This window comes from Oryx dammah, unplaced genomic scaffold (assembly GCF_014754425.2).
Source record: "Oryx dammah isolate SB20612 unplaced genomic scaffold, SCBI_Odam_1.1 HiC_scaffold_29, whole genome shotgun sequence".
Taxonomy (NCBI): Eukaryota; Metazoa; Chordata; class Mammalia; order Artiodactyla; family Bovidae; genus Oryx; species Oryx dammah.
This window is the reverse complement of record NW_024070213.1, coordinates 74,652,109-74,668,531: the sequence shown is the minus strand read 5'-3', so window position 1 is coordinate 74,668,531 and position 16,423 is coordinate 74,652,109. Positions and strand designations below refer to the sequence as shown.

The window sequence follows — 16,423 nt, the reverse complement described above, 5'->3', positions numbered from 1 at the left end:
CACCTGAGGTGGATTCATGTCAATCTATGCCAGGACCAATACAGAATTGTAAAGTAAAAATTAAAAATAAATAAATTAATTAATTAAAAAAAAAAAGTAAACATATCTCTCAAACTAATTTTCTGGTTTTTTTCTGTATTAATAGAAACCATTCAGCTCAAAATACAACCCTCTCAATAATAACAAAAATAATATAACAACTATAATAACTAGTTTCTTCCAGGCAGTACTAACTGTACTTACTGCCTGGTACTAAACAGTATATTTTTAACCACTTCATTGACATACAAAAAGCTGTACATGTTTAATGTAAACAATTTGATGAGTTTGGAGATAAGCATACACCCATGAAACCATCACCATAATCTATGTCATAAATATATCTATCAGCTCCAGTAGTTTCTCTTTTCCTCTTTATTTATTATTATTTTGTATTGTGATAAGCATACTTAACACAGTATCTGTCCTCTTAGCAAATTTTTAAGTATACAATAATTTATTAATTATAGACTTCATGTATAAACACAAAGTACTTTAGTTTCCTAATTTTACTGACAAGGAAACCAAGATTCAGAGAAGATAAGTGACTCGACCAAGAACAAGCAGTATGTGGGTATATGTGTGTGAGTGTCTGAGAGGAGAGGTGGGAATTCAAATCCAAGTCTATCTGGATTAAAAGTCTGAGTTCTTTCCCGTGATTTTATATGTAAAGGGATCACACTGTAGTTTCTTCCAATCTTGTCACTCTGTCTTGTGAACATCTATTTCTGGCCACAAAGGAGTCTAGAAAGCAATGACAGTGTCTGTGTTAATTAGAGACATTCAACTCAGGCAGACGTAATAAATGCGTACTACCATACCTGCTGTCGACACGGCTCTGTTTTTACACCTAGTGTCTGGTACTGGACATCATTTTTACACATCTGTCTCTTCTGGAAGCCTGTGAATTCCCAGAAGCTAGGACTGTGTGCTATCTTTGCCCCCACAGTGTTGTTCCTGAAATGTAGTAACAATTGATTCACATTTTATTCAACTGAAAGAAATGAATAAACTGTTTCAGAATTAACTGTAAACTACTGCAAAGGAGGAATCCTATGACTGTTAAGTTGGTGGCATGCTCTTGAGATCTGAACATATTTTAATCCAAACAGATGTTTTGTGTGTTAGTCACCTAGGTGTTTTTTTATTGAAATATATTTGACGTCTAACATTGCATAAGTTTAAGCTGTACAACTGAATAAGATTTTTAAAATGAAAATTATAAGCTGCAAAATAACTTTATAGGATTATTTTAAGCTTCCTCTCATTGGTTTCTCTGGTTCTTCCTCCTGTTATTTTTTTCCCCTGCAATAGTTTTGATTTTTACAGATTCTTTCATTCAATATTCCATTCTCTTTCTTTTTTCAAATGATCAAAGGAGTGTGTTGATAATCCCAAGATTTAAACAGCAAGTTCTTAAAGGGAAAGTTATATTGACTTGCCATTCCAACGGCAAGCTTTTAGGTGGAGTTTGAAAACAAAGTGCATTCATATAGAGAAACATGCATATGGTATATTCCAGATCTCAATCTGCACAGAGAAAAATTTCTGACAACACTTCTTCAGAGGCTTTGGGAAAGAGATGGGGAAGAAGATCTTTGAGGATTTAGAAGACACTGTAGAGGAGCATGATTATAGGCATACGTCAGGAAGCCTGGATTCTAAACTTCATTTCTAACTTGCCATAAGTCAGTCAACCACTCTGGATTTACATGTGAAGTGACTTACTATACCAGGTGATTTTTAAGGTCCCTTATACCAGTTTCTTGACAGCAGCACTGCTGACATGTTGGCCTGGATAATTCTATCAGGAATGGGGGTTGTCCTGTCCACTGTGGGGTACTTAGCATTCTCTCCAGCCTCTGCCCACTGGAGGCCAGTGCCACCCTGCACACACCCTAGTGCACGCTGTACGTGTGTGCATGCTAAGTCACTTCAGTTGTGTCTGACTTTTTGCAACCCCCTTGACTGCAGCCCGGCTGGCTCCTCTGTCCATGGGATTCTCCAGGCAAGAATACTGGAGTGGGTTGCCATGCCCTGCTCCAGGGGATCTTTCTGACCCAGGGATTGAACCCGTGTCTCATGTCTCCTGCATTGGCAGGCAGGTTCTTTACCACTAGCACCATCTGGGAAGGCCCAGGACCATGACCAAAAGAGGTTTCCAGATGTGGCCAGGTCTCCCAGGAGGGCAAGATTCCTGCTGGTTGGGAAACACTTCTATAGAGCTTAATTCCATGACAACTGCTCTATAGGCCAGGTACCAACCTCTCCAGTTCTTTTCACATTTTGTCAGACAGACCAGCTCTCTCCGTTGAATATTTAAACAGTGTCTTAGGAGTATTGTATATTCTCCAGGTTCTGCTTCCCCTAATTAAAGATGTAGAAATCCGTTTTTACACATACTACATAGATATAGATTTAGAAAGTGACCTCTAACCGGAGATGAAGTAAAGAGATGACTGTAAAATACGTGGCAAGGTTCACCACCAAGAACATAAGCTCATGAATGGTATAGAAGGACTTTGAACCAGAGTAATTTTCCACTAACACCTGTCCGTGGAAGTAGGGAGAAGGCTGACATTTTCTTGGCTTTCTCATTTCCATTTTAAAAATATTTATTTATTTATTTGCCTGTGCTGAGTCTTTGTTGCAGCAAGTGGAATCTTTACTTGTGGCATATGAGATTCAGTTCCCTGACCAGGGATTGAACCTGGGCCGCCAGCATTGGGAGCTCAGAGTCTTAGCCACTGGCCCACCAAGGAAGTCCCTCTCATTTCCGTTTTTGAAATATGCTTCTCCAAAACTCTAATGGAAACAGGCAAGTGAATATTTTGATTTATGTATTATAAGTGAAGTGAAGTTGCTCAGTCGTGTCCGAATCTTTGTGAGCCCTGTGGATGGAGAAGCCATAGGATTTTCCAGGCAAGAGTACTGGAGTAGGTTGCCATTTCCTTCTCCAATATGTATTACAGTTAACTGTGAAAAAGCTTAGAATGTACAATATATGCATTATCCTTGATTAAATAGATTTTTGTAAATATATGTCTGCTTCTTTTCTCATTCAGGAAAATAACTTACTATTAAAAAATAAAAAGCTATCTCAACTTAAATTCTAATTTCCTCATCTTTAAGTAATTATGTGTTTATCTTAATACATACATGTCATCTGATTGATATTGTTCTATTGTGGGTTTTGTTTGTACAGAATGTTGACAAAGTGCTTTTTGAAGGTTATAGAAACTGAAAAGAAGCAGCAAGTCAGAAAACATCTCCCCATCCTTAGGCATTATCTTCAGTATTTTCTATCCTACAGAAAGTAATTACATGCCACTTAATATTGGACATCTTTTTTCCTTATGCAATAATATTTGTCACAGGAATATTTAGAACCTATTGTTTCAAAAATTCAAGATTTAGCTTTACCGTTCCGTAGTCAACTTTTATACCACCAGTATAAAAGTTACCACGTTATATAAAAGTGAACTGTCATAAAAAGCAAGAAGGACTCTCCTTAATTTCCTGGCAGTTCGATTTATAATACACATTTCTAGTTATACCTCGTTTGTGCATAGTCCTTTTCCTTAAAAGAACTTTCTTTTTTAATATTTTTATTTATTTATTTGGCTGTACAGGGTCTTCATTGCAGGATGTGGGATCTTTAGTTGCAGCTTGTGAACTCAGATGCAGCATGTGGGATCTAGCTCCCTGACTAAGGATCGAACCTAGGTCTCTGGCATTGTGAGAGTGGAGTCTTGGTGACTGGACCACCAGGGAAGTCCCAGAAAGAACTTTCAGTGCACAAGGATGACTCTTAGATTTGGTGATGTTCAAACCCATTGCTAGAATCACATGGGCAGCAGATGTGATTTCAGAGTCGATCTTTAAGAACGATGGTGTGGCAAAGAGCATGCACATAAGGGCTGGGAAGTGATCAGTCCTTCGAAGCAGAGGGGCCTTGAGTTTGGCTCGCCAACAACTAATTGCTGACTTTGGAGCAGCCACATTAGTTAGCTAAACTTATATTTCTTTCATGTATAATTAGGTCAGAAGGACCTCTATTTTATATATATATATATAAAACCTGTATATATGTTATTGAACACAATGATAATGTTACACTTAGCTGAACATTGTGAACATGTAAATTATCTCATTTAATATTCACCAAAGCTTTATGGGATGCTATTATAATCCTCATTTTATTAGTGAGTGATGACCCTCAGGTTGGGAGGGGTCAAGAAACGAATGTGCCCAACAACACACAGCTGCAGGACACAACAGAGAGAGAAACATCAGGAGGAGAATTTAAGTAAGTCTTCCAAATTAATGTTGTGACTTGGGAATAAAATGTTGGAATCCCAATTTCTCAGGTTCTGATATCTTAGAGGTCTTCTTTAGATGTGAATCTCTACCATAATTTTGTGCAGTGAGGCTGGGACGGTGGTGACCTTTTCTTCCTTTTGCCCCAAGCACACAGGTGGGTGGGACAGCTGAGGTTCCGGACTCCTTAGAGGAGCCTGTAGCCAGAGAAAGAAGGAGGTCATTCTTTCCTAACCTCCTAATGTCCTAACCTCCATTCCCTCTGTATCCCTAACTAAAAATATATTCATCCGTATTTTTTTATTTCTTTGCCCTCCTTCAACTTATTTCTTGTTATTACAATCTGAGATGTTGGAACTAAATAAATTTATTTTTCACTCTACAGTTAAATAATTCCAGGGCTCCCTTTCATGTTACAATTTCTATTTCTTCAGTTCTTCATTTCGAGTCATCTCCCTCATGACTCTGAGTAAAGTTTTTTCAGGAAGGGTAGACAGGTAATCAGAGAAGACAATGGCACCCCACTCCAGTACTCTTGCCTGGAAAATCCTATGGACTGAGGAGCCTGGTAGGCTGCAGTCTATGGGGTCATTAAGAGTCAGATACAACTGAGCGACTTCACTTTCACTTTTCATTTTCATGCATTGGAGAAGGAAATGGCAACCCACTCCAGTGTTCTTGCCTGGAGAATCCCAGGGACGGCAGAGCCTGGTGGGCTGCCATTTATGGGGTCGCACAGAGTTGAACACGACTGAAGTGACTTAGCAGCAGCAGCAGACAGGTAATATATCTTAAGGAAATGGCAACCCACTCCAGTGTTCTTGCCTGGAGAATCCCAGGGACGGCAGAGCCTGGTGGGCTGCCGTCTATGGGGTCGCACAAAGTCGGACACGATTGAAGCGACTTAGCAGCAGCAGCAGCAGCAGACAGGTAATATAGCTTATGAAATCTTGCATATTTGAGAAATTGTTTCTGCTGGCTTTATTTACATGAATATCAGTTTATCTAGGTATGGGATTCATATATCCTCTGTAATATGCATTTTTTCTCAAAATCATAAAAATTGCTCTATTTTCTTCTCACATTAATCAACATACTTAAAAAAAAAAAAAACTAAGAATTTCATTCCATATCCCTAAAGTCCATAGAATACAGGATAGAATTCCATAGAATTCCAGGATACAGTCTATTTTATTTACAATGGAATACTTTGTACTTCACACAAGGCACTGAAAAATAGTTTTGGATGATTTGCTTCTCTCTTTTATTCTGGTTTATCATTTACCATAACTGTTCTCTGAAGTCCTTATCCCATCTTTTCTCTTGTTTTCATCTTCGTTTCTCCTTTGCTGTAGATTCCATGCAGACTCTCAGCTTTGTCATATCTACCACTGATTGTATTTTCTGCATTGTCAATTCTGTTCTTTATTGCTTAAAAGAAGATTTATGTCCTGCTGCTGAGTTTTCAGTTCTTTGAATTCTTTTCTTCTTAATTTAAGTCTAATACCTTCTCATCTTAGACTGTTGTACTTTTTTTTCATCCTGATTCTTTTTTTTTATAATTTTTGAAGTAGAGGAGTTATCATCAAGAAAGGAGAAAAAACTATGAAGCCATTATACTGTACATCTTAAACTTTAAATGTATACAATGTTATATGTCAACTATATCTTAGTAAAACTGAAAAAAAACTATATTAAAATATATAAAATATAAAATTAATGTTTTTAGAAGAAAAGAAAAAAAGGGGGGAAAGGGGCTTATAGAAAGGAAAGCCTGAGGACAGGAAGGACAAACCTTGCTCACTTCACAATTTGGTCCACTGGCATGTCCCAGCAAAGTCAGTCCCATTCTTTTAAAAGTTTTAAAACTTTCTGAATTGAGTTACCCATTCCAGAAAGAACTCTGAGAATGAAGGAACATAATACTTTGGCTTTTTTCCAACACACATTAAAAATTTAAAGGAGCAAGAAGTAAAAAAGAAAATTCTGATTGTCCAAATTATCCTTTAACATGTGCCCTAAAATTTAATTTTTTCAAGTATTTATTAGATACTCAAATTAATATGTGACTAATGCAGATATTTACCTACATTAAGAACTTGTGGCTTATAGCATTGCTATGCTTTAATTAATACTTTATGAGACTTTCTTCTTACACATTGTAGTGGTTGCAGATCTCTGTTTCTATAAATGTCATAAGTCTCTAGATCATGGCTATTCTTTCTATACGTTTTCCATGTCAGTCATTTTAAATTAGAGTTTACATGTGATCAAACTGACATCTGATACATATAAATTAGCCGTATTTGTTTTCGAGTTCTATTTGAAAAGCAGACTCATGTACATATATGTTTAATATGTTTGTACTCCTTGTGAGTGCATGTTTTCTCAGTCACTTCAGTCGTGTCTAACACTTTGCAACCCTGTGGACCGTAGTCCGCAAGGTTCCACTGTCCATAGGATTCTCCAGGGAAGAATGGGCTGGCATGGGCTGCCATTTCTTCCTCCAGGGGATCTTTCTGACCCAGGGATTGAACTCAAGTCTTCTGCATTGCAGGTGGATTTTTAACACTGAGCCACTGGAGAAGCCCTTTGCACTCCATAACTGGAAACAAACTGTATCTTTTTGAAGAAAATCCTCAATAGTATAAAACTGAGAAATCATCCTAGGAAGCTTTGCTCACTTACTTTGGTTTGTCTTCTAAGTTGGGATGGAGATCACATTCTGTTGTTGAAAAACTGATGGAAATTCTTTGTATCTCCTTCCATAGATTCTTTACAGATTAAAAGAAAAATTTCAGCTTTCCCTGAGACAAGATAAAGAGAAAAATCAGGAGATCCACCTATCACCCATTGTGTTACAGCCTGCACATTCTGAGGACAAGACAGCCAACAGCATGGTCCAGCCTGAACAGGCTCCAAAGGTACTGAGTGTGGTTGTGGACCCTCAAGGCCGATACACTCCTGAGATCAAAGCTACCACCTCTGTCTGCCCTTCTCCTTTCAAAATGAAGCCCATAGGACTTCAGGAGAGGTAAGAACTTTTTCTAGATTCCCCTGACAGGTTGCTTTTTTGTTAAGAGTATTCCTAACTGAGAAGGATAGAACTAGAGATGATTGGCATACCGGGTAGAATCGTTCACCACCAAATGAACACTAAGAGGAAGTGGTTTTTCTTGTCCCCTAAAAGAGTCTAGCTGTGTTATCAATAATCTTTTAGTCACATCTGATTTTGATAAGACTTGGGTCCCAAGTCGAGTCTTCTTCAACTTCTATAATCATTTACTTGCTGTTCACACATAACACTATCATGTTTAATTGTCATCAAAACTCTGGTAGATAGAAGGTATGGGAATAAGAATATTTATTAGATATAGTAGAGTATTTCCCACCAAAGACCACATTCTTGTAGGAAGGTAGAAAGAGTCTATACCACAAATAAATTTTTATAAAGGTTTCCCTCTGCTTCCCTTGAGCCAAACAAACAGTAAATATCTCAAGCTTCATGACGTTATTTTTGTTGTTTGCCTGCCTTTGTGATATACTTGTACTGGTACGTTCCCATTGAAAGCAAATTTAAATAGGAAAACTAGAATATGCAAAATATTTAAATGAGAGGCTAATTCTTTGCTTCCTCAAAATATTAAGTAAAGCTTTCCCGTGGTATGTCTTAAAATAAGAAGCTTTGCGCTTACATTTGAAATATGATTGCTATTATATCCAACACTGCACATCAGGGTGGTGGGGAACTGAGAGCTTCTCAAGGTTCATTCTCCCAGGTTCGTCCTCCGCTTGTTTCCCTGGGTCTCCATTTTCTATCACTGTCCTGGTTGTTGCCTTAGGTTTTTAGATCATGTATGTAAATTTTGATTGTATTTTTTATCACATGCACACACATATACCCCATATTTCAGAAAATATAGTTTGGGGCTTTAAAAACTGCAAAAGACCAAGTTGGTAATTCAAATTTCTTTGAAAGTATTATCAAAGAACAATAAATGAAGTGAAAAGAAAGGAGTTTGTTGCAGTGATCTCCAGAGTTCTATAAAAGAGTACTTTGACTCCATCATGGAAGGGAAATGGAGAACAATCAAGTCATTCTTCCTACCTCCACCCCCAGAAGACTTGGTTTCCTTATGAATCTACTTGGGTCTACATGGACCATTCTCTTACTTAGATGCCACCAAATTGCTGTCTGGGCTGCAATCTTAAAGGGCAGACAAGATGAACTTTCTCCCTAAGGCCAACCGGAAGAATGACTCCAGACCCAGCTCTGCCATTTCTGGATTGAGTGATTTCAGATGAATCATTTTACCTATCTGGGTCTTGCTTTCTTCTTCTGCAATATGAAGGAGCTAAACTTGACTTCTTCACTTCCTTCAGGCTTTTCTATGCTTGTTACCTAAATTAGTTCCATGCCTTCATGTTTGCTTCAAAGAGAAACCTTGAAGAAGTTGTCTGAGCAGCAGTGGTATAGCAAGCTCAGGGTGGCAGAAAAGATCTGGTCAGATGAAAGTGATAAGGGGGTCACAAAGATGATTTAAAGTTGATAATAAAACTGACTGAAAATCAGATTAATTTTTATTAGCATCGTGCACCACCAGTTCTGAGCAAGGTCAGCAATTTAGTCCTCTGGGGAGAATCTATTTCCAGTATCCTGCCCTTTGTAGGCTACTGCTGGGCATGTTTGAATTTCAAGGGGCAGAAGGTTAAGTATCCATTAATTCATTTAAATGAAGTGAATGTTTAAGAAAGGATTGCACAGGGATGGTGTCTTACTCCTCTTTGTGGTCTACATGGCGGACTCTGGAGACTAGGTGTGTGATCAGTGTTAAGTGGATTGCCTGCCTCCTGGTCTACAGACTTTCCTGCATCCCCACCCATTGCCTTCCACTTTTTCCTGCCTTGAGCAGGAAAAAACTCTTCTCTCCACAAGGGCTCCAGCCCCTCCCTCCCCACCCTGATAACTTACTCTATCAAATTTCTTCCCCCATGTTCAACTGTAACCTTTTTGCTGATGCAATACCCTCAGCATGAAAATGGTTCCCTTTTGTATCAAAGAAACTCCCTTCATCCAGTCCCTCCTCTGATTTTTATCTTTTCTTCCTTTCTCAGAAGTGTCTTAAATAAGCAGTTTATTTGGTGCCTCTATGATCTGTAAGCCTCCATCCTCACTGTTTCTCTCACATCTTCTTGCCAAGTATGTCAATGGTCTAACCACCAAAGTCAAAGCACATGTTTTGTTTCTTTTTACATCCAACATTAACGCCCACTTCCTGTTTGAAACTCTCTCTTCCTTTGGCTTCCAAGACATTAGTTTTCCAGTTCTTGAGTGGCTACTTTTAGGCAGTGATGAACTATTTCCCCATAACTTCAGAGTTTCATCAGAGAGGTAGATTGAGCTGAAGATACTTCTTTAGGAATCAACCATGTAAAAGGCAGTAAGAGAAGAAGAGGAAAATGGTCTTGGATTACCTGTGTGTGGTTGTACTACCCAGAAAAGAGACAAGTGGTCCTGGGGTGAGGAGTGGAGGTAAGGAATAGGCAAGGAATATGGAGAAGGCAATTCAAGTATCACTTTCTCTTGAAAGTCATTAGCTCCTTCTGCTTCTTCCTCTCACCCACCTTCCAACCTGGATTCAGTTCCCTCTCCCCCATGGCCCTCTATCCTAGTGCCATAATCTGGGGTGCATATAGTATTTATAAACTTCTTAGGTAAATGTTTTCATTTAATAATCTGTGTTACCCCATAAACTCTAAGCTTCTTTAGGGCACATATATGATTTAGTTGTCTCTTCCATATAGAACATAATTCCTAAAAAGCAAGAGCTCCTGTCAATAAATGCTGTAATGAATGTAATGAATAATTCTCAGGTTAACAGCCAGTTCTTGTAGGGAAGCACTTTATTTATTCCATCATCTCTATTCTCATCCTGTTTTTCTACCATACTTCCCTTGCCAAGATGTCATAGTGATGAGGGTTTTAAGAGTGGTAAAAGATGAGAGATATACAATGTTCCATATAGTAGAAACTTTCCTGAGAATTTTCAGCCTTAAAACATAATTTATGTTTATATGTTCTAATGGTGCCTTTAAAATAGCCTTGTGTTTTATAGCCTTCCATCTCCTGATCCCAGAGTGAAATAATAATCCTCTGTTTATTGCATGAAAGTCTGGCTTCATTAAAAACACTGTGAGATCATAAAAGCTGCATTATGAGTCATTTGTCCCTCAAAATCTTTTGGGTCATACCATATAAATCTCTCATCCCTGAGGGGGAGAATCTATTCCTCTGACATAATTGATAATAGAATATAATTTTAAATTAAAAATAAAGGAAAATATAGAGACTAATTGAATATGCTTAACTGAGTACAAAGGGTATACCCTGAAAATTATGCAGATTAAAGAATTATAAGGGGAGGGACAGAGAAGTCCCCTTGTTTTCCTCTATTTCCAACTAGTCACCAGGTCATATTGATTCTTACTACTTGGATTTCCTCATTTTCAATTCCTCTCTTTGTAGCTATCACCCTGGACCTAGCTATCATTACTTTATATTTGTATTATTATATCCTATGATTATAAAAATGGCATTAAGACTAATGGGATTATATATTTCACATATATGACTTTATTTCATCATTTTTGTCTGATCTAATTCTCTTCCCTCCCTCAGTTCATACTATACACTCTTCAGATTTATCTTGCTATAACAATACTTGCATTATGTTACATTGCTGTGTATGAATCCTCAATAGCTCCCCTTTGCCTGCAGCATAAGGCACAGACCACCTTGATGAGCCTTAGAGGTTCTGTACTATCTGGCTCTGAATGTTCTATTTACCACAATGCCCCCAAATAAACCCTGTAGTCTGTTCTCAGTGGGCCATGTCCCTGTCTGTGTGCACCTTTGTTCACCTGGTTCCTCCTCATCCTCCTTACAGCTATCTCTAGTCTCCAGGTCCCAACACAAAACTTACCTTCTACCTTTGGCCATGACCCCTCCTGAAGCCCACACTGTTTTTTAACACCTATGCATTCCCAACATGTACCACACTTCTAGCAGTGATTTTAATTAAGGAATCATTTAGAAAAGGACTGAAATGGGTTTTTGATAGATTGTCCTATCCCCTCACCAGCTTGTGAGAGTCATAACAACAAGTACAGGCTCGAGATATTTCTGTGTGTTTCATATTCCCATGTGTTTCATGGTTCCTGTAAGCACGATATATTGTAAACACTTGAAAACTATTATGGAGTTAATTAATTGAACTGCAAGGAGATCCAACCAGTCCATCCTAAAGGAGATCAGTCCTGGGTGTTCATTGGAAGGACTGATGCTGAGGCTGAAACTCCAATAATTTGGCCACCTCATGAGAAGAGTTGACTCATTGGGAAAGACTCTGATGCTGGGAGGGATTGGGGGCAGGAGGAGAAGGGGACGACAGAGGATGAGATGGCTGGATGGCATCACCGACTCGATGGACATGAGTTTGGGTGAACTCCGGGAGTTGGTGATGGACAGGGAGGCCTGGTGTGCTGCTCCTTTACATATGAGGAGCTCAAATATTTATTTTACAATTTAAAAAACCCAATCAATACAAAATGATATTATTCTTCTAAGAAGAAAAATTAAATCTAGTACTGTTTTCATTTTTCATTCTCCGATCTCATTCTATAAGCCTGTACTAAGTCAGTTATATTTTTGAACTTAAGAATGTTGAAACTTCTTTTAAACTGAATTGATACAGTTGAATCTGCTATTCAACATCATAAATATTTTTAACTGTTGCTTGACTTAGAGGTTTTCTCATCCTGTTTATAAATTTGGTTATTTAATACTATTTAATAATTATTAATATCAAAGTAAATCAATTCTCATCTAACAAAGAAATTCATTTCCCATGTGAGTCCATGAATTTGGGAGCTACATTCAGGTGCTTGCTCCACACCTTCTACATGTATAACTTGCTTGTTCACCAGTAATGAGAATAACACATGCTGTGCAAAGGTCTTGTGACAGTTAAGCCAGACAACCAACGTCACAGGCTGGCTCAGCAGGAGGCCACAGTTAGCTCCTATTCCTTCTTCCTTTGTCCCACTGCTGTCCTCTTCAAATTCTTCTCTTGTCCCTCTCAAGGAAACTGTATTTTTATAGCTGGTTTTTGCCAGCTTCCAAATCCAGTAAACAAGAGATCACACTCAAACCTCAGAATGGTACACTTTCTTCTGTACGAAGACAGAGAACTTGTAAATAGAAGTTTCTGCAGATTTCCCCTTTAGGCTATTGTGTGACTAATGGAGCCAATTTTATAGGAAGGAAATCAACAGGTAGATTCACATTATTTCCTCATTTTTCTCATCTGATTTTCTATTAGAAATAAAAAGCGAGCAAAGGCAATTAGAAAACTGTCCAGAAAGGAAGGATGGACTCATTATAACAAGGCACTCTCACTCCTGACTTAAATTTGCCTCAGAAATGAGTGAGTGGGTCAGTAGGCATATGGCATTAATGGAGGTTTTCTTCCTATCATAATCAAAGTCTCCCTAGACCCCGTAGGGTCGCTGATACCCAATGACATTCATTCTCTAACTTTTCTTACACTGTACCACAGCATGGTTTGTTCTGGTGTCCATAAATATTGTGCAAATGATGAAAAAGCACCCAGGTATGTGAGTTTAAAGGTTTTGTTAGGGGTTGTAACCTGGCTGAGCCTGGGAGATTTCTTTCGGAGCTGGAAAGATGTCTGCAGTGGAGGAAGCAGTGGAAACGCAGGCATCAAGAGAATGCTGAGTATTCTACACCTAAACTCAAAGCCTTTGTTTACTGTCATTTCCTTGAAGCAAGGGAAATGTCTTGACATCCACCCGCTGCCCTCCCCTACAGAGAGACATTTCAGTGCTCAAAAATTTTAACTTAGGAATGCTGTGCAGTGTTTAGTTGCTCAGCCGACTCTTTGTGGCCAGTCCATAAGGACTGTAACCTGCCAGTTTCCTCTGTCCATGGGGATTCTCCAGGCCAAGAATACTGGAGTGGATTGCCATGCCCTCCTTCAGGGCTTCTTCCCAACCCAGGGATTGAACCCAGGTCTCCGGCATTGCAGGCAGATTCTTTACCAGCTGAGCCACAAGGGAAGCCCAAGAATACTAGAGTGAGTAGCCTATCCCTTCTCCAGCAGATCTTCCCAACACAGGAGTCAAACCTGGGTCTTCTGCATTGCCAGAGGATTTTTTTTACTAGCTGAGCTACCAGGAAAGCCCTTAACTTAGGAGATACATACTTAATTGTTCCTCGACTGATCTCCCTTTGGAGATATAAAGTACAACTGAGCATCAGGGTACAAAGCATAAAAAATACTCTAGAAATTAAAATCTGTATTCACCAAATGGACCCATGAGTGAAAGAGGGGTTGAACTCCCTCATTTTCTGTTTAGTGAAACTGAGACCCAGAATCTCCTTTCTTGGTCGTTTCTTAGGTGTTAGATGAGGTTCCTTCCCAGGCGGTGCTGGTGGTAAAGAACCCATTTACCCAGTGCAGGAGACAAATGGACGCGAGTTCAATCCCTTGGTTGGGAAGATCCCCCAGAGGAGGGCACGGCAACTCACTCCAGTATTCTTGCCTGAAGAATCCCCGTGGATGAAGGATCCTAGAAGGCTTTATGGTCCATAGGGTCTCAAAGAGTCAGACATGACTGAAGTGACTTAGCTATGCCCTAAAAGCAGCCTGAGACAAGGATTCTTGTCCCAGGTGATTTAGAGAGAGCTTCTGGGAGAAGCCTAAAGGAAAGTAGGGGAAGCAAAGAGATGATTTCCATTGACGTCTGGCCTCAGCCTGATCACACAGGGAAAGCTGGAACATGAGACGTTCCACCTTGAGGGCATCTGTACCCCATGTCAGTCAGCCATTGACTTCAGGCCACCTGAGGATGGTGGAGGCATTACTCCCCAGGTACTGCTGGACTAGGCCACTCCCATCAGCCGGGGGCGATTCTCCAGAGAAGTGGCAGCTGTGTGTCATCCTCGGTCAATACTCCCAGCAGCTGGGGAGGAGAAGGTGCAGGCGCTAGTCTAGTAAAGGTGATCTGGGTGGGGAACCAAGAGCGTTACTCCACTCACCAGAGGCGATGACACCAATCATAAAAGAACCGAGTTTATATTCCAGGTTTCCTTGATCTTTCCAGGCTGTTGTGCACCTACCATAAAGCCTCCTTCAAATAAACACTATTTGTTCTGGTGGAATTTAGAACCCGGTACCATGGAACATGGTCTATCAGCCACAGTTCATTGGCTCAGCCTGACAACATGAGGATGATAACATAACAACCATTTAGAGATCAATCCTACTGAACTCCAAGTAACATCAGTGAAATAAACTCCGTGAGATGTAGTGACCCTTTATATGCACTTTCTCATTTAATCCTCACAAGGGACTTATTATCCCCTCCTTACAGTCAGGAAACTGAGTTTACATTATTGCCAAAACAGTGGAATAGTAAATTTCTGGGGATGAGAAAATGACAAACAGGATTCGAATCCATGCAGTCTGGCTCCAGAGAAGTTTCTTCTAACTGATCCTATATTGTGTGGGGGGGCGGTGAGGCGAGGGTGGGGGGAGTGGGGTGCTGGAGAAGTTTGGGGGGTGTGGCACATTCCTATGTTTTATGCAAAATAAGTGAAAAATATATTATAAATCAGTATGTTTATGGAGTGTCATGCTGTTATTCCTCTTAACAAATTTCATGCTTGGCTTTTGGAACACTTTTTGGTTTCTAAATCAAGTAGAATTCAGCTTTGTTGTGTATGTATGTATTGGCTGTGCCTTGGCAGTTTAAACATGTGACCTAATCACTGGACCACCAGGGAATTCCTCTAGAATTCGGTTTTATGAGATTAAGTTTCAAAATATTCAAGGCAGATAACGATTTCATGGCCAGTCTAGAAACTCACTGTCTGCCGCAGGTTTTCCTTGCATCTGGTTGCTCCCACTCCAGAAGCCTGGTGGTAACCCAACATGAAGGACCACGGTGGTGGCAAACACAAGTATAGTAAAGAAGGCAGTCTGAAGGAAGACATGAGGCAGCAGCTCAGAAAACTCCAGTCAAAAACTGCTCTCAAGGGTTGTGGCAGGGAGGTCTCTGTTGCTCAAACAGCCTGAATAATAACTAAGTCCATGTCACCAGCCACTGTGCCTGCATGGGAAGAGAAGTCGAATAATGAAAGGTAGCATGTTGACCACTCACCTACCACATGCTGCCTACCACCAGGCTAATGTATTGATTTTATCTCCTCCACTCTTCACAGCATCCCGTGAGGCAGGTACTATTTTTATTCCTTCTTGCAGGTAAGCTAACAGAGAGAGATTGAATATCATGCACAATGTCACAAAGAAATAAAGATGGAGTGGAAGGGTTAAATCTGAACAGTCTGGCTCCAAAATCTGCACATATGCACTCTGTTCTTACATCCTCCTAGATGATGCAGATGATAACATTTTAAACTTCTCTTATTTTATAATCATATCCTTATAAAATGTTTTTATGAGGATGTCCATATCTGGGGAGGCTTTGGAAACATGCTGCAGCCCTTCATTAATGGGGAACATCAAGCAGGCTTTTTCTTTATCTGCAGGACAGGCCCAATCACATTTTTCTAACAGGGGAATGAGATTCTGAAGGGTTAGAACAAAGCTTTATATGGTTATTTATTATCTTTTTAAAAAAACACTGCAATTGAAAGGATGGAGGCAAAAGTTTTTAAATCTGCCTTAAATTTTTTATGGAAAATGAGGCAAAAGTTAATAGTGGTAAATAAAAGAAATGACAGTGGCTACAACCCAGGAAGAGTGGAACAGAAATCAAGATATATTTTTAAGGAATTAAGTGTAGCAGCGTTCTGCCTAAAAAGGTAAAAATTGGCCATCACTTATTGCAAGCACAGACCTAGCTTTTCTCCAAGCAGACTGAAATGTTTGAGCCTGTGTGAGTAAGTCCCAAGAGTGCAGACGTGGAGGTAGCTCTACTGACAATCACTATAATAGCTCCTTTCCCCTCTCCACCTTCC

General features: G+C 39.5%; 1 protein-coding gene across 1 annotated transcript in view; it reads left to right on the top strand.

The window, feature by feature from the left end:
- The window catches only part of PTPRR (protein tyrosine phosphatase receptor type R), a 273,565-nt gene that overhangs the window by 163,169 nt on the left and 93,973 nt on the right, over positions 1–16,423 (top strand). The window contains exon 6 of the mRNA XM_040233466.1: positions 7,131–7,393. Coding sequence (XP_040089400.1) covers positions 7,131–7,393 — 263 coding nt within the window. The remainder of the gene's footprint in view (positions 1–7,130; positions 7,394–16,423) is intronic.